At 55.7% G+C, this 18,441-nt stretch overlaps 1 protein-coding gene across 4 annotated transcripts in view; it reads right to left on the bottom strand.

Moving 5' to 3' along the window:
- LOC147091295 (tyrosine-protein phosphatase non-receptor type 6-like) overlaps window positions 1-18,441 on the bottom strand; it is a 154,830-nt gene that overhangs the window by 48,993 nt on the left and 87,396 nt on the right. For 3 of the 4 annotated variants that reach the window (XM_085976714.1, XM_085976712.1, XM_085976713.1), the window contains 5 exons: window positions 16,911-16,990; window positions 14,655-14,813; window positions 4,281-4,412; window positions 2,567-2,721; window positions 842-909 (listed from right to left, as the gene is read on the bottom strand). In XM_085976714.1, the coding sequence (XP_085832840.1) occupies window positions 842-909; window positions 2,567-2,721; window positions 4,281-4,412; window positions 14,655-14,813; window positions 16,911-16,990 (594 nt within the window). Of the gene's footprint in view, window positions 1-841; window positions 910-2,562; window positions 2,722-4,280; window positions 4,413-14,654; window positions 14,814-16,910; window positions 16,991-18,441 lie in introns of those variants that run through there. The other variant, XM_085976715.1, reaches the window with a different exon arrangement.

The raw sequence follows: 18,441 nt of genomic DNA on the forward strand, positions 1-18,441 counted from the left end.
AGGGAGCTTTACTCTGTATCTAACCCGTGCTATACCTGCCCTGGAGTGTTTGATTGGACAGTGTAGGGGGAGCTTTACTCTGTATCTAACCCGTGCTGTGCCTGCCCTGGGAGTGTTTGATGGGACAGTGTAGGGGAGATTTACTCTGTATCTAACCCGTGCTGTACCTGCCCTGGGAGTGTTTGATGGGACAGTGTAGAGGGAGCTTTACTCTGTATCTAACCAGTGCTGTACCTGCCCTGGGAGTGTTTGATGGGACAGTGTAGGGGGAGATTTACTCTGTATCTAACCTGTGCTGTACCTGCCCTGGGAGTGTTTGATGGGACAGTGTAGAGGGAGCTTTACTCTGTATCTAACCCGTGCTGTAACTGCCCTGGAGTGTTTGCTGGGACAGTGTAGAGGGAGCTTTACTCTGTATCTAACCTGTGCTGTACCTGCCCTGGGAGTGTTTGATGGGACTGTGTAGAGGGAGATTTACTCTGTATCTAACCCGTGCTGTACCTGCCCTGGAGTGTTTGATGGGACAGTGCAGAGGGAGATTTACTCTGTATCTAACCCGTGCTGTACCTGCCCTGGGGGTGTTTGATGGGACTGTGTAGAGGGAGATTTACTCTGTATCTAACCCGTGCTGTACCTGCCCTGGGAGTGTTTGATGGGACAGTGTAGGGGGAGATTTACTCTGTATCTAACCCGTGCTGTACCTGCCCTGGGAGTGTTTGATGGGACAGTGTAGGGGGAGATTTACTCTGTATCTAACCCGTGCTGTACCTGCCCTGGGAGTGTTTGATGGGACAGTGTAGGGGAGATTTACTCTGTATCTAACCCCGTGTGATGTTCTCACCTTGTCTGTCGATCTTGTCCACCAACATGTCAATGACAATGATGGTCCCAGTCCGCCCGATCCCTGCGCTGGAGAAACAGGGACAACGTTTTCAATGAATGACATTTTCAGAGCCCGCTGTATCCAACTCACCCTTCCCCCCACTCCCGAGTCCGAAAACTGAAATCAGCTGGTGAGGCCCTAAGCTCTGGAATTCCCTCCCTAAATCTCCGCCTCTCTACCTCTCTCTCCTCCTTAAAACCTACCTCTTTGACCAAGCTTTTGATCACCTTTCCAATATCTCCTAATGTGGGTCGATGTCTAATTCTGTCTCATTTACGCTCCTGTGAAGCATCTTGGGACATTTAACTGCATTTAAAGCACTGTATAAACTCTCTCCTTCCTCTCTCTCTCCCACTCAATTCAATTCAATTCAATTCAAATTGCTTTATTGGCATGACAAGTTACATCTTATGTTGCCAAAGCACCAAAAAACATTCATGTTTGTACACAAAATTACAGATCTATCCATACAATGTATAAACAGCTATATCTCTGAGTGTATAAATATACATTCATATAATTTGTATATACTCTTTTCTTATATTTAGTGGTTGTCCCTCTGTTTATGGCAAGCTGTAACATAGTGTGCCGCTAAGGTTATACAATTTCTCTCTTCCCCTAGTAGGTATGGGAGTTTTTGGTCGTCATTCAAATTTCTGAATTCCGGGCATATTTTTGTGAATTTTGGGTAGAAATTCTCCCTTATGCCCTGATATTTTCTACAAGCTGTGAGGAAGTGCATCTCTGTCTCCACCACTCCCTGACTGCAGTGAGAGCATATCCTGTCCTCTCTTGGCAGCCGGGTCTGCCTGTGTCTACCTTTTTCGACCGCCAGGCTATGTTCACTAAGTCTGTACATTGTCAAGGTTTTTCTCAGTTTGCTATCCTTTACCCTGGTCAGGTAATCAGCCATGTTGTATTGTCTGTTTAGGGCCAAGTAGCAATTGAGTTTGCTTTGGGTTTTTGTTGTTTCTGCCCAATATGACAGATATTTTTCCTTTTGCTTAGCGACGATTGTGTTGGGTCGAATTCTTTGTGTTACGCTGTCACTGTCCTGGGGCTGGTTATTGTTAGTAGTGTTAGTAGTTACTTCACTGAGTCCCAGGACTAGTTGACTGAGGGTATTCTTCTTTATGGTCCTCTCTTGGCATTTCAGGGCTTCGTAATGATAGCATTGGGGGTTGCTCATTTCTAGGTGTTTCCAAAATTTGGTGGCTCTTTTTTGGATAGTGATTATTAATGGATATTGGCCTAGTTCTGCCCTGCATGCATTGTTTACGGTTTTCCTTTGAGTCCGGAGGATACTTTTACAGAATTATTTCCCTGTCCTCGTCTCTCTCTCTACCCCCCTCTCTCTCTCCCTCTCCTTCCCTCCCTCCCTCGCTCTCTCCACTCCTCTCCCTGTCCTTTTCCCTTTCCCGCTCTTTCTGTTCCCCACTCTCTCTCTCCCCTCCTCTCCCTGCCCCCTCCCCCAATCCCACGCTCTCCCCCACTACCCCCTCTCTCCCTCTCTCCTTCCCTCCATTCTCGCGCCCTCTCTCTCTCTCTCTCTACCCTCCTCTCCCTCCGTCTCCTCTCTCTATCCATCCCCTGCTTCCCCACTTTCCCCCGCCCCCTCTCTCTCTCTCTCTCTCTCTCACACACTGATCCCTTCTCCCCCTTCCCCCTCCCCCTGCTTTTTACCTGCAGTGTACGACGATGGGCCCCGCACCCCGTATCTCGGTCTGTTTGTTGTTCACTTGCTCCAGGAAGCTCAGGACACCTCCAGGCTCGGCGGGGACTCCATGATCAGGCCAGCTCATGTACTGGTAGTGGTAAATCATCCGGGACTTGTTCTTCTGCAGGGCGGAGGTGAGGAAAGAGAGTTAGGTCTGGGGTTTGGGCCTAGTCAGTGGGAACTGGGGAGCCTGGGCCTACTCAGAGGGAACTGGGGTCTCGGCCTACTCAGAGGGAACTGGGGTTTGGGCCTACTCAGAGGGAACTGGGATGCCTGGGCCCAGTCAGAGACAACTGGGAAGCCTCGGCCCAGTCAAAGAGAACTGGGAAGCCTAGGCCTAGTCAGAGAGAACTGGGAAGCCTGGGCCCAGTCAGAGAGAACTGGGAAGCCTGGGCCTAGTCAGAGAGAACTGGGAAGCCTGGGCCTAGTCAAAGAGAACTGGGAAGCCTGGGCCTAGTCAAAGAGAACTGGGAAGCCTAGGCCTAGTCAGAGAGAACTGGGAAGCCTGGGCCCAGTCAGAGAGAACTGGGAAGCCTGGGCCTAGTCAGAGAGAACTGGGAAGCCTGGGCCTAGTCAAAGAGAACTGGGAAGCCTGGGCCTAGTCAAAGAGAACTGGGAAGCCTGGGCCCAGTCAGAGAGAACTGGGAAGCCTGGGCCTAGTCAGAGAGAACTGGGAAGCCTGGGCCTAGTCAAAGAGAACTGGGAAGCCTGGGCCCAATCAGAGAGAACTGGGAAGCCTGGGCCTAGTCAGAGAGAACTGGGAAGCCTGGGCCTAGTCAAAGAGAACTGGGATGCCTAGGCCCAGTCAGAGAGAACTGGGAAGCCAGGGCCCAGTCAGAGAGAACTGGGAAGCCTGGGCCTAGTCAGAGAGAACTGGGAAGCCTGGGCCTAGTCAGAGGGAAATGGGAAGCCTGGGCCTAGTCAGAGGGAACTGGGAAACTTGGGCCTAGTCAGAGAGAACTGGGAAGCCTGGGCCTAGTCAGAGAGAACTGGGAAGCCTGGGCCTAGTCAGAGAGAACTAGGAAGCCTGGGCCTAGTCAGAGGGAACTGGGAAGCCTGGGCCTAGTCAGAGGGAACTGGGAAGCCTGGGCCTAGTCAAAGAGAACTGGGAAGCCTGGGCTTAGTCAGAGAGAACTGGGAAGCCTGGGCCTAGTCAGAGAGAACTAGGAAGCCTGGGCTAGTCAGAGGGAACTGGGAAGCCTGGGCCTAGTCAGAGGGAACTGGGAAGCCTGGGCCTAGTCAGAGGGAACTGGGAAGCCTGGGCCCAGTCAGAGAGAACTAGGAAGCCTGGGCCTAGTCAGAGGGAACTGGGAAGCCTGGGCCTACTCAGAGGGAACTGGGATGCCTGGGCCTAGCCAGAGAGAACTGGGAAGCCTGGGCCTAGTCAAAGAGAACTAGGAAGCCTAGGCCTAGTCAGAGCAAACTGGGATGCCTGGGCCTAGTCATAGAGAACTGGGAAGCCTGGGTCTAGTCTAAGAGAACTGGTAAGCCTGGACCTAGTCAGAGAGAACTAGGAAGCCTGGGCCTAGTCAGAGGGAACTGGGGGGGCTCACCCATTTTCTACAGAAGCCCAGAAGATCAGCTAATTTAGCACAAGCCAGTGATGGAGCCTGGGCCTTTCCTGCTCTGTGTGCGGGGCTCAGCACCAGGGAGAACCAGTGATTAATCACGGGCACTTACATTATCTGATAATGACACTTCCAGTTCACGGATCTTATAATCGATGGCTTCGTGCTCTCCAAGGTGCCGCACATAGTACGGCCCATATTCCTTCTCTGCATTTAAATCCGGCCAGTAGGGAACACATTTATTCTGGAGAAGAGAGACAATCAAAGATACAGTTCTACCAGGGCAGATACAGCACGGGTTAGATACAGAGTCAAACTCCCTCTACACACCGCATACCCGCAAATAACACACCTAGTCTAACGCCACTCTCCTGCATACTCCCCATACCCTTTAAACCCCTAATCTAATCCCACTCTCCCGCTCACTCCCCGCACTCTGTAATATCCCACCCAGTCTTATCCCACTCTCCCGCTCACTCCCCGTACCCTTTAATATCCCACCCAGTCTAATCCCACTCTCCCCCTCACTCCCCGCACCCTTTAATATCCCACCCAGTCTAATCCCACTCTCCCCCCTCACTCCCCGCACCCTTTAATATCCCACCCAGTCTAATCCCATTCTCCCGCTGACTCCCCGCACCCTTTAATATCGCACCCAGTCTAATCCCACTCTCCCGCTCACACCCCGCACCCTTTAATGTCCCACCCATCTAATCCCACTCTCCCGCTCACTCCCCGCACCCTTTAATATCCCACCCAGTCTAATCCCACTCTCCCGCTCACTCCCCGCACCGTTTAATATCCCACCCAGTCTAATCCCACTCTCCCGCTCACTCCCCGCACCCTTTAATATCCCACCCAGTCTAATCCCACTCTCCCGCTCACTCCCCGCACCCTTTAATATCCCACCCAGTCTAATCCCACTCTCCCGCTCACTCCCCGCACCGTTTAATATCTCACCCAGTCTAATCCCACTCCCCCGCTCACTCCCCGCACCGTTTAATATCCCACCCAGTCTAATCCCACTCTCCCTCTCACTCCCCGCACCCTTTAATATCCCACCCAGTCTAATCCCACTCTCCCCCTCACTCCCCGCACCCTTTAATATCCCACCCAGTCTAATCCCGCTCTCCCCCTCACTCCCCGCACCCTTTAATATACCGCCCAGTCTAATCCCACTCTCCCGCTCACTCCCCGCACCCTTTAATATCCCACCCAGTCTAAACCCACTCTCCCCCTCACTCCCCGCACCCTTTAATATCCCACCCAGTCTAATCCCACTCTCCCCCTCACTCCCCGCACCCTTTAATATCCCACCCAGTCTAATCCCACACTCCCGCTCACTCCCCGCTCCCTTTAATATCCCACCCAGTCTAATCCCACTCTCCCCCTCACTCCCCGTACCCTTTAATATCCCACCCAGTCTAATCCCACTCTCCCGCTCACTCCCCGCACCCTTTAATATCCCACCCAGTCTAATCCCACTCTCCCGCTCACTCCCCGCACCCTTTAATATCCCACACAGTCTAATCCCACTCTCCCCCTCACTCCCCGCACCCTTTAATATCCCACCCAGTCTAATCCCACTCTCCCCCTCACTCCCTGCACCCTTTAATATCCCACCCACTCTAATCACACTCTCCTGCTCACTCCCCGCACCCTTTAATATCCCACCCAGTCTAATCCCACTCTCCTGCTCACTCCCCGCACCCAGTCTAATCCCACTCTCCCCCTCACTCCCCGCACCCTTTAATATCCCACCCAGTCTAATCCCACTCTCCCCCTCACTCCCCGCACCCTTTAATATCCCACCCAGTCTAATCCCACTCTCCCCCTCACTCCCCGCACCCTTTAATATCCCACCCAGTCTAATCCCACTCTCCCCCTCACTCCCCGCACCCTTTAATATCCCACCCAGTCTAATCCCACTCTCCCGCTCACTCCCCGCACCCTTTAATATCGCACCCAGTCTAATCCCACTCTCCCCCTCACTCCCCGCACCCTTTAATGTCCCACCCATCTAATCCCACTCTCCCCCTCACTCCCCGTACCCTTTAATATCCCACCCAGTCTAATCCCACTCTCCCCCTCACTCCCCGCACCCTTTAATATCCCACCCAGTCTAATCCCACTCTCCCCCTCACTCCCCGTACCCTTTAATATCCCACCCAGTCTAATCCCGCTCTCCCCCTCACTCCCCGTACCCTTTAATATCCCACCCAGTCTAATCCCACTCTCCCCCTCACTCCCCGTACCCTTTAATATCCCACCCAGTCTAATCCCACTCTCCCCCTCACTCCCCGTACCCTTTAATATCCCACCCAGTCTAATCCCACTCTCCCCCTCACTCCCCGTACCCTTTAATATCCCACCCAGTCTAATCCCACTCTCCCCCTCACTCCCCGCACCCTTTAATATCCCACCCAGTCTAATCCCACTCTCCCCCTCACTCCCCGTACCCTTTAATATCCCACCCAGTCTAATCCCACTCTCCCCCTCACTCCCCGCACCCTTTAATATCCCACCCAGTCTAATCCCACTCTCCTGCTCACTCCCCGCACCCTTTAATATCCCACCCAGTCTAATCCCACTCTCCCCCTCACTCCCCGCACCCTTTAATATCCCACCCAGTCTAATCCCACTCTCCCCCTCACTCCCCGCACCCTTTAATATCCCACCCAGTCTAATCCCACTCTCCCGCTCACTCCCCGTACCCTTTAATATCCCACCCAGTCTAATCCCACTCTCCCTCTCACTCCCCGCACCCTTTAATATCCCACCCAGTCTAATCCCACTCTCCCCCTCACTCCCCGCACCCTTTAATGTCCCACCCAGTCTAATCCCACTCTCCCCCTCACTCCCCGCACCCTTTAATATCCCACCCAGTCTAATCCCACTCTCCCCCTCACTCCCCGCACCCTTTAATATCCCACCCAGTCTAATCCCACTCTCCTGCTCACTCCCCGCACCCTTTAATATCCCACCCTCTCTAATCCCACTCTCCCGCTCACTCCCCGCGCCCTTTAATATCCCACCCAGTCTAATCCCACTCTCCCGCTCACTCCCCGCACCCTTTAATATCCCACCCAGTCTAATCCCACTCTCCCCCTCACTCCCTGCACCCTTTAATATCCCACCCAGTCTAATCCCACTCTCCCCCTCACTCCCCGCACCGTTTAATATCCCACCCAGTCTAATCCCACTCTCCCCCTCACTCCCCGCACCCTTTAATATCCCACCCAGTCTAATCCCACTCTCCCCCTCACTCCCCGCACCCTTTAATATCCCACCCACTCTAATCCCACTCTCCCCCTCACTCCCCGCACCCTTTAATATCCCACCCAGTCTAATCCCACTCTCCCGCTCACTCCCCGCACCCTTTAATATCCCACCCAGTCTAATCCCACTCTCCCCCTCACTCCCCGCACCCTTTAATATCCCACCCAGTCTAATCCCACTCTCCCCCTCACTCCCCGCACCCTTTAATATCCCACCCAGTCTAATCCCACTCTCCTGCTCACTCCCCGCACCCTTTAATATCCCACCCAGTCTAATCCCACTCTCCCCCTCACTCCCCGCACCCTTTAATATCCCACCCAGTCTAATCCCACTCTCCCCCTCACTCCCCGCACCCTTTAATATCCCACCCAGTCTAATCCCACTCTCCCGCTCACTCCCCGTACCCTTTAATATCCCACCCAGTCTAATCCCACTCTCCCTCTCACTCCCCGCACCCTTTAATATCCCACCCAGTCTAATCCCACTCTCCCCCTCACTCCCCGCACCCTTTAATGTCCCACCCAGTCTAATCCCACTCTCCCCCTCACTCCCCGCACCCTTTAATATCCCACCCAGTCTAATCCCACTCTCCCCCTCACTCCCCGCACCCTTTAATATCCCACCCAGTCTAATCCCACTCTCCTGCTCACTCCCCGCACCCTTTAATATCCCACCCTCTCTAATCCCACTCTCCCGCTCACTCCCCGCGCCCTTTAATATCCCACCCAGTCTAATCCCACTCTCCCGCTCACTCCCCGCACCCTTTAATATCCCACCCAGTCTAATCCCACTCTCCCCCTCACTCCCTGCACCCTTTAATATCCCACCCAGTCTAATCCCACTCTCCCCCTCACTCCCCGCACCGTTTAATATCCCACCCAGTCTAATCCCACTCTCCCCCTCACTCCCCGCACCCTTTAATATCCCACCCAGTCTAATCCCACTCTCCCCCTCACTCCCCGCACCCTTTAATATCCCACCCACTCTAATCCCACTCTCCCCCTCACTCCCCGCACCCTTTAATATCCCACCCAGTCTAATCCCACTCTCCCGCTCACTCCCCGCACCCTTTAATATCCCACCCAGTCTAATCCCACTCTCCCCCTCACTCCCCGCACCCTTTAATATCCCACCCAGTCTAATCCCACTCTCCCCCTCACTCCCCGCACCCTTTAATATCCCACCCAGTCTAATCCCACTCTCCCCCTCACTCCCCGCACCCTTTAATATCCCACCCAGTCTAATCCCACTCTCCCCCTCACTCCCCGCACCCTGTAATATCCCACCCAGTCTAATCCCACTCTCCCTCACTCCCCGTACCCTTTAATATCCCACCCAGTCTAATCCCACTCTCCCCCTCACACCCCGCACCCTGTAATATCCCACCCAGTCTAATCCCACTCTCCCCCTCACTCTCCGCACCCTTTAATATCCCACCCAGTCTAATCCCACTCTCCCCCTCACTCCCCGCACCCTTTAATATCCCACCCAGTCAAATCCCACTCTCCCCCTCACTCCCCGTACCCTTTAATATCCCACCCAGTCTAATCCCACTCTCCCCCTCACTCCCCGCACCCTTTAATATCCCACCCAGTCTAATCCCACTCTCCCCCTCACTCCCCGCACCCTTTAATATCCCACCCAGTCTAATCCCACCCTCCCCTCACTCCCCGCACCCTTTAATATCCCACGCAGTCTTATCCCACTCTCCCGCTCACTCCCTGCACCCTTTAATATCCCAACCAGTCTAATCCCACTCTCCCCCTCACTCCCCGCACCCTTTAATATCCCACCCAGTCTAATCCCACTCTCCCCCTCACTCCCCGCACCCTTTAATATCCCACCCTCTCTAATCCCACTCTCCCGCTCACTCCCCGCACCCTTTAATATCCCACCCAGCCTAATCCCAATCTCCCACTCACTCCCCGCACCCTTTAATATCCCACCCTCTCTAATCCCACTCTCCCGCTCACTCCCCGCACCTTTTAATATCCCACCCAGTCTAATCCCACTCTCCCCCTCACTCCCCGCACCCTTTAATATCCCACCCAGTCTAATCCCACTCTCCCCCTCACTCCCCGCACCCTTTAATATCCCACCCAGTCTAATCGCACTCTCCCCCTCACTCCCCGCACCCTTTAATATCCCACCCATCTAATCCCACTCTCCCCCTCACTCCCCGCACCCTTTAATATCCCACCCAGTCTAATCCCACTCTCCCGCTCACTCCCCGCACCCTTTAATATCCCACCCAGTCTAATCCCACTCTCCCCCTCACTCCCCGCACCCTTTAATATCCCACCCAGTCTAATCCCACTCTCCCGCTCACTCCCCGCACCCTTTAATATCCCACCCAGTCTAATCCCTCTCTGCCGCTCACTCCCCGCACCCTTTAATATCCCACCCAGTCTAATCCCACTCTCCCGCTCATTCCCCGCACCCTTTAATATCCCACCCTCTCTAATCCCACTCTCCCCCTCACTCCCCGCACCCTTTAATATCCCACCCAGTCTAATCCCACTCTCCCGCTCACTCCCTGCACCCTTTAATATCCCACCCAGTCTAATCCCACTCTCCCCCTCACTCCCCGCACCCTTTAATATCCCACCCAGTCTAATCCCACTCTCCCGCTCACTCCCCGCACCCTTTAATATCCCACCCAGTCTAATCCCACTCTCTCCCTCACTCCCCGCACCCTTTAATATCCCACCCAGTCTAATCCCACTCTCCCGCTCACTCCCTATACCCTTTAATATCCCACACTCTCTAATCCCACTCTCCCCCTCACTCCCCGCACCCTTTAATATCCCACCCAGTCTAATCCCACTCTCCCGCTCACTCCCTGCACCCTTTAATATCCCACACTCTCTAATCCCACTCTCCCCCTCACTCCCCGCACCCTTTAATATCCCACCCAGTCTAATCCCACTCTCCCGCTCACTCTCCGCACCCTTTAATATCCCACCCAGTCTAATCCCACTCTCTCCCTCACTCCCCGCACCCTTTAATATCCCACCCAGTCTAATCCCACTCTCCCCCTCACTCCCCGCACCCTTTAATATCCCACCCAGTCTAATCCCACTCACCCCCTCACTCCCCGCACCCTTTAATATCCCACCCAGTCTAATCCCACTCTCCCCCTCACTCCCCGCACCCTTTAATATCCCACCCAGTCTAATCACACTCTCCCGCTCACTCCCTGCACCCTTTAATATCCCACCCAGTCTAATCCCACTCTCCCGCTCACTCCCCGCACCCTTTAATATCCCACCCAGTCTAATCCCACTCTCCCCCTCACTCCCCGCACCGTTTAATATCCCACCCTCTCTAATCCCACTCTCCCGCTCACTCCCTGCACCCTTTAATATCCCACCCAGTCTAATCCCACTCTCCCGCTCACTCCCCGCACCCTTTAATATCCCACCCAGTCTAATCCCACTCTCCCCCTCACTCCCCGTACACTTTAATATCCCACCCAGTCTAATCCCACTCTCGCCCACTCCCCGCTCCCTTTAATATCCCACCCAGTCTAATCCCACTCTCCCCCTCACTCCCTGCACCCTTTAATATCCCACCCAGTCTAATCCCACTCTCCCGCTCACTCCCCGCACCCTTTAATATCCCACCCAGTCTAATCCCACTCTCCCCCTCACTCGCCGCACCGTTTAATATCCCACCCAGTCTAATCCCACTCTCCCCCTCACTCCCCGCACCCTTTAATATCCCACCCAGTCTAAACCCACTCTCCCGCTCACTCCCTGCACCCTTTAATATCCCACCCTCTCTAATCCCACTCTCCCCCTCACTCCCCGCACCCTTTAATATCCCACCCATCTAATCCCACTCTCCCGCTCACTCCCCGCACCCTTTAATATCCCACCCAGTCTAATGCCACTCTCCCCCTCACTCCCCGCACCCTTTAATATCCCACCCAGTCTAATCCCACTCTCCCGCTCACTCCCCGCACCCTTCCATATCCCACCCACTCTAATCCCGCTCTCCCCCTCACTCCCCGCACCCTTTAATATCCCACCCACTCTAATCCCGCTCTCCCCCTCACTCCCCGCACCCTTTAATATCCCACCCAGTCTCATCCCACTCTCCCCCTCACTCCCCGCACCCTTTAATATCCCACCCAGTCTAATCCCACTCTCCCGCTCACTCCCCGCACCCTTCAATAGCCCACCCACTCTAATCCCGCTCTCCCCCTCACTCCCCGCACCCTTTAATATCCCACCCACTCTAATCCCGCTCTCCCCCTCACTCCCCGTACCCTTTAATATCCCACCCAGTCTAATCCCACTCTCCCCCTCACTCCCCGCACCCTTTAATATCCCACCCAGTCTAATCCCACTCTCCCCCTCACTCCCCGTACCCTTCAATATCTCACCCAGTCTAATCCCACTCTCCCCCTCACTCCCCGAACCCTTTAATATCCCACCCAGTCTAATCCCGCTCTCTCCCTCACTCCCCGCACCCTTCAATATCTCACCCAGTCTAATCCCACTCTCCCCCTCTCTCCCCGCACCCTTTAATATCCCACCCAGTCTAATCCCACTCACCCCCTCACTCCCCGCACCCTTTAATATCCCACCCAGTCTAATCCCACTCTCCCCCTCACTCCCCGCACCCTTTAATATCCCACCCAGTCTAATCACACTCTCCCGCTCACTCCCCGTACCCTTTAATATCCCACCCAGTCTAATCCCACTCTCCTGCTCACTCCCCGCACCCTTTAATATCCCACCCAGTCTAATCCCACTCTCCCGCTCACTCCCCGCACCCTTGAATATCCCACCCAGTCTAATCCCACTCTCCCCCTCACTCCCCACACCCTTTAATATCCCACCCAGTCTAATCCCACTCTCCCCCTCACTCCCCACACCCTTTAATATCCCACCCAGTCTAATCCCACGCTCCCCTCACTCCCCACACCCTTTAATATCCCACCCAGTCTAATCCCACTCTCCCGCTCACTCCCCGCACCCTTTAATATCCCACCCTCTCTAATCCCACTCTCCCGCTCACTCCCCGCGCCCTTTAATATCCCACCCTCTCTAATCCCACTCTCCCGCACACTCCCCGCGCCCTTTAATATCCCACCCAGTCTAATCACACTCACCCCCTCACTCCCCGCACCCTTTAATATCCCACCCAGTCTAATCCCACTCTCCCCCTCACTCCCCGCACCCTGTAATATCCCACCCAGTCTAATCCCACTCTCCCCCTCACTCCCCGCACCATTTAATATCCCACCCAGTCTAATCCCACTCTCCCCCTCACTCCCCGTACACTTTAATATCCCACCCAGTCTAATCCCACTCTCGCCCACTCCCCGCTCCCTTTAATATCCCACCCAGTCTAATCCCACTCTCCCCCTCACTCCCCGCACCCTTTAATATCTCACCCAGTCTAATCCCACTCTCCCGCTCACTCCCTGCACCCTTTAATATCCCACCCAGTCTAATCCCACTCTCGCCCACTCCCCGCTCCCTTTAATATCCCACCCAGTCTAATCCCACTCTCCCCCTCACTCCCCACACCCTTTAATATCCCACGCAGTCTAATCCCACTCTCCCGCTCACTCCCCGCACCCTTTAATATCCCACCCTCTCTAATCCCACTCTCCCGCTCACTCCCCGCGCCCTTTAATATCCCACCCTCTCTAATCCCACTCTCCCGCACACTCCCCGCGCCCTTTAATATCCCACCCAGTCTAATCACACTCACCCCCTCACTCCCCGCACCCTTTAATATCCCACCCAGTCTAATCCCACTCTCCTGCTCACTCCCCGCACCCTGTAATATCCCACCCAGTCTAATCCCACTCTCCCCCTCACTCCCCGCACCCTGTAATATCCCACCCAGTCTAATCCCACTCTCCCCCTCACTCCCCGCACCGTTTAATATCCCACCCAGTCTAATCCCACTCTCCCCCTCACTCCCCGTACACTTTAATATCCCACGCAGTCTAATCCCACTCTCCCCCTCACTCCCCGCACCCTGTAATATCCCACCCAGTCTAATCCCACTCTCCCCCTCACTCCCCGCACCGTTTAATATCCCACCCAGTCTAATCCCACTCTCCCCCTCACTCCCCGTACACTTTAATATCCCACCCAGTCTAATCCCACTCTCGCCCACTCCCCGCTCCCTTTAATATCCCACCCAGTCTAATCCCACTCTCCCCCTCACTCCCCGCACCCTTTAATATCCCACCCAGTCTAATCCCACTCTCCCGCTCACTCCCCGCACCCTTTAATATCCCACCCAGTCTAATCCCACTCTCCCCCTCACTCCCTGCATCCTTTAATATCCCACCCAGTCTAATCCCACTCTCCCGCTCACTCCCCGCACCCTTTAATATCCCACCCAGTCTAATCCCACTCTCCCCTCACTCCCCGCACCCTTTAATATCCCACCCAGTCTAATCCCACTCTCCCGCTCACTCCCTGCACCCTTTAATATCCCACCCAGTCTAATCCCACTCTCCCGCTCACTCCCCACGCCCTTTAATGTCCCACCCAGTCTAATCCCACTCTCCCCTCACTCCCCGCACCCTTTAATATCCCACCCAGTCTAATCCCACTCTCCCGCTCACTCCCTGCACCCTTTAATGTCCCACCCAGTCGAATCCCACTCTCCCGCTCACTCCCCGCGCCCTTTAATATCCCACCCAGTCTAATCCCACTCTCCCCCTCACTCCCCGCACCCTTTAATATCCCACCCAGTCTAATCCCACTCTCCCGCTCACTCCCCGTGCCCTTTAATATCCCACCCAGTCTAATCCCAATCTCCCGCTCACTCCCCGCACCCTTTAATATCCCACCCAGTCTAATCCCACTCTCCCGCTCACTCCCCGCGCCCTTTAATATCCCACCCAGTCTAATCCCACTCTCCCGCTCACTCCCCGCGCCCTTTAATATCCCACCCAGTCTAATCCCACTCTCCCGCTCACTCCCCGCACCCTTTAATATCCCACCCAGTCTAATCCCACTCTCGCTCTCACTCCCCGCACCCTTTAATATCCCACCCAGTCTAATCCCACTCTCGCTCTCACTCCCTGCACCCTTTAATATCCCACCCAGTCTAATCCCACTCTCCCCCTCACTCCCCGCATCCTTTAATATCCCACCCAGTCTAATCCCACTTTCCCGCTCACTCCCCGCACCCTTTAATGTCCCGCCCAGACTACTCGACGGCTCACCCTGCCCTTTTCCACCTCCCGGGTTGTCATGACGATGATGCGCGAGTTCTCTTGCCACATCATCTGCCAGAAGTCGTTGACTGTTGCCAGCAGGCAACCCTGTGTGGCGATGCAGGTCTTCGGAACCATCTTCCCCGATCTATTGACCAGAGTCTCGGACTGGAAGGCAAAGGTCGGGTGAATTCAGATCAGAAGGTAGGGGAGCAAACCCGCTATATACATACACATACACATCCCTGTCCAGTGACCCCTGGGTTAGGGATGGGGTGAATCAGCCCGGGTTCCTGCTCCTGATTCCTGTCCAGTGACCCCTGGGTTAGGGAGGGGGTGAATCAGCCCGGGTTCCTGCTCCTGATTCCTGTCCAGTGACCCCTGGGTTAGAGAGAGGGGTGAATCAGCCTGGGTTCCTGCTCCTGATCTCTGTCCAGTGACCCCTGGGTTAGGGAGGGGGTGAATCAGCCCGGGTTCCTGCTCCTGATCTCTGTCCAGTGACCCCTGGGTTAGGGAGGGGGTGAATCAGCCCGGGTTCCTGCTCCTGATCCCTGTCCAGTGACCCCTGGGTTAGGGAGGGGGGTGAATCAGCCCGGGTTCCTGCTCCTGATCTCTGTCCAGTGACCCCTGGGTTAGGGAGGAGGTGAATCAGCCCGGGTCCCTGCTCCTGATTCCTGTCCAGTGACCCCTGGGTTAGAGAGAGGGGTGAATCAGCCCGGGTTCCTGCTCCTGATCTCTGTCCAGTGACCCCTGGGTTAGGGAGGGGGTGAATCAGCCTGGGTTCCTGCTCCTGACTCCAGTCCAGTGACCCCTGGGTTAGGGAGGGGGTGAATCAGCCCGGGTTCGTGCTCCTGACCCCGGTCCAGTGACCCCTGGGTTAGGGAGGGGGTGAATCAGCCTGGGTTCCTGCTCCTGATCTCTGTCCAATGACCCCTGGGTTAGGGAGTGGGTGAATCAGCCTGGGTTCCTGCTCCTGACTCCGGTCCAGTGACCCCTGGGTTAGGGAGGGGGTGAATCAGCCCGGGTTCGTGCTCCTGACCCCGGTCCAGTGACCCCTGGGTTAGGGAGGGGGTGAATCAGCCCGGGTTCCTGCTCCTGACCCCGGTCCAGTGACCCCTGGGTTAGGGAGGGGGTGAATCAGCCCGGGTTCCTGCTCCTGATCCCTGTCCAGTGGCCCCTGGGTTAGGGAGGGGGTGAATCAGCCCGGGTTCCTGCTCCTGACCCCGGTCCAGTGACCCCTGGGTTAGGGAGGGGGTGAATCAGCCCGGGTTCCTGCTCCTGATCCCTGTCCAGTGACCCCTGGGTTAGGGAGGGGGTGAATCAGCCTGGGTTCCTCCTCCTGATCTCTGTCCAATGACCCCTGGGTTAGGGAGGGGGTGAATCAGCCTGGGTTCCTGCTCCTGACTCCGGTCCAGTGACCCCTGGGTTAGGGAGGGGGTGAATCAGCCCGGGTTCGTGCTCCTGACCCCGGTCCAGTGACCCCTGGGTTAGGGAGGGGGTGAATCAGCCCGGGTTCCTGCTCCTGATCCCTGTCCAGTGATCCCTGGGTTAGGGAGGGGGTGAATCAGCCCGGGTTCCTGCTCCTGACCCCGGTCCAGTGACCCCTGGGTTAGGGAGGGGGTGAATCAGCCCGGGTTCCTGCTCCTGATCCCTGTCCAGTGGCCCCTGGGTTAGGGAGGGGGTGAATCAGCCCGGGTTCCTGCTCCTGACCCCGGTCCAGTGACCCCTGGGTTAGGGAGGGGGTGAATCAGCCCGGGTTCCTGCTCCTGATCCCTGTCCAGTGACCCCTGGGTTAGGGAGGGGGTAAATCAGCCGGGGTTCCTGCTCCTGATTCCGGTCCGATGACCCCTGGGTTAGGGAGGGGGTGAATCAGCCCGGGTTCCTGCTCCTGACCCCGGTCCAGTGACCCCTGGGTTAGGGAGGGGGTGAATCAGCCGGGGTTCCTGCTCCTGATTCCGGTCCGATGACCCGTGCTGGACACTGTGTGGGGGTGGTCGGGTGAAGCCTACTGTACTGACTTGGTTAATGGTGGGCCCCCACAGTCGACTAGACTGCCCACACGCCCACATGGGGTACGAGGGACCTCCTTTAGGGGCGAACTACCTGAGGGCAGCTGGGAGCCATGGAACTCTGATTCCAAACGCCCCACCCCAAGGTGAGAGTCAGTGCCCTTGGGTCGGGGGAAGGAGAGATTCGGGAGGTTCCCGCGATACCTCACCCGGCGCCGCAACGGGCGGGATTCCGGAAGTTTCCGCTGACCCGTACCTTGATATAGTTGGCATTGATGTAATCGGCGTAGGCTGGGCTGTCTTCCTTGGTGCGTAGGATCACCCTTGTGTTATCAACTGAGAGAGAGGGAGTGAAAGAGAGAGAGAGAGAGAGAGGACAAAGTCAGTCAGTCATTCCCTGTGCCTCCCCCCATCACCTCCGAGCCCCGATCCTGCACTGACCCAACACCCAGTTTCCCTCTCATCTCAATCCACCAACGTCTCGGTTTTATAAGATTCTCATCCTCGTGTTCAAATCCCTCTGTGGCCCTCGCCCCTCCAGCCCTGACAAGCCTCCGAGTACTTTGCCTTCCGCCAAGTCTGGCCTCTTGCCCTTCGCCCCACCATTGGCGGCCGTGCCTCCAGCCGCCTAGGCCCCGAGCTCTGGAATTCTCCCCCTAAACCTCTCCATCTCTCTCTCCTCATTTCAGATCCTCCTTAAAGCCACCCCAACTGTAACAGCATCTCTCAGAAACCATCAACTTGTCTGAAAATAGTAAACGTACTGCACCTCTCAGTAACCATCAGCTTGTCTGAAAACATTAAGGGGGCTAAATTTGGTTGATTTGCACCTCCTGTTATCAACCAGCGCCTGGGCAAGGCGCTGCTAATGCCTCCCGCGAAATTCAGCGCGAGGTTAGCGGCGGCGCCACGTGGCGCTGTGCCGCCGGCGGTGACGTCATCACCGTGCGCAGCGCCCCGTTCACGTCCCGGCTGTAATATTGGGTGGCGCCCCCGACTTACCACTGGACGCTATGCCTGCCAGGGTCAGTGATGCCTACCTGCGGCCGGAGCAGCGCTAGTTAAAGGGGAGGAGGCGGGCGGCCATTTTTGTTGCTGGCCGCCTGCCAGCACCTGCCCCTCGAAGCCCCTACACGGCGTGCCGGCTGCAGTGCCGGGCTCATTTGCCGGCACTCCCGATCCCTGGTAGCCCAGCTGGGCGCCGGGACGCGCTGCACCAGGCCCCTCCCCTTTAACAAGGGGAGGAAGGCCTGCAGTACGGCGAGATGTGCCGCAGCGCCGTAATGCTGCAGTATTGGCTCGCAGCGCCCCAAGAGGGACGTGGGGCACTTCCAGTAGCGCCCCTTCCCCCTCTCGGGGCACTACCTGGGAAAATCAGCTGCGGGGGGATAACTTTTTCAGAGCGCCAATTTTAGCGCCCCGGCAAAGGTAAACATACTGCACCTCTCAGTAACCATCAACTCGTCTGAAAACATTAAACGTACTGTACTTCTCAGTAACCATCAACTCATCTGAAAACATTAAACATACATCACTGTATCTGCACCTCTCATTAACCATCAACTCATCTGAAAACATTAAACATACTGTACCTCTCAGTAACCATCAACTCATCTGAAAACGTTAAACATACTGCACCTCTCAGTAACCATCAACTCATCTGAAAACATTAAACCTACTGCACCTCTCAGTAACCATCAACTCATCTGAAAACATTAAACATACTGCGCCTCTCAGTAACCATCAACTCGTCTGAAAACATTAAACGTACTGTACTTCTCAGTAAT

Source organism: Somniosus microcephalus, unplaced genomic scaffold (genome assembly GCF_052327205.1).
Source record: "Somniosus microcephalus isolate GS21.2 unplaced genomic scaffold, FLI_Smic_1.0 unresolved_chr3, whole genome shotgun sequence".
NCBI classification, from domain to species: domain Eukaryota; kingdom Metazoa; phylum Chordata; class Chondrichthyes; order Squaliformes; family Somniosidae; genus Somniosus; species Somniosus microcephalus.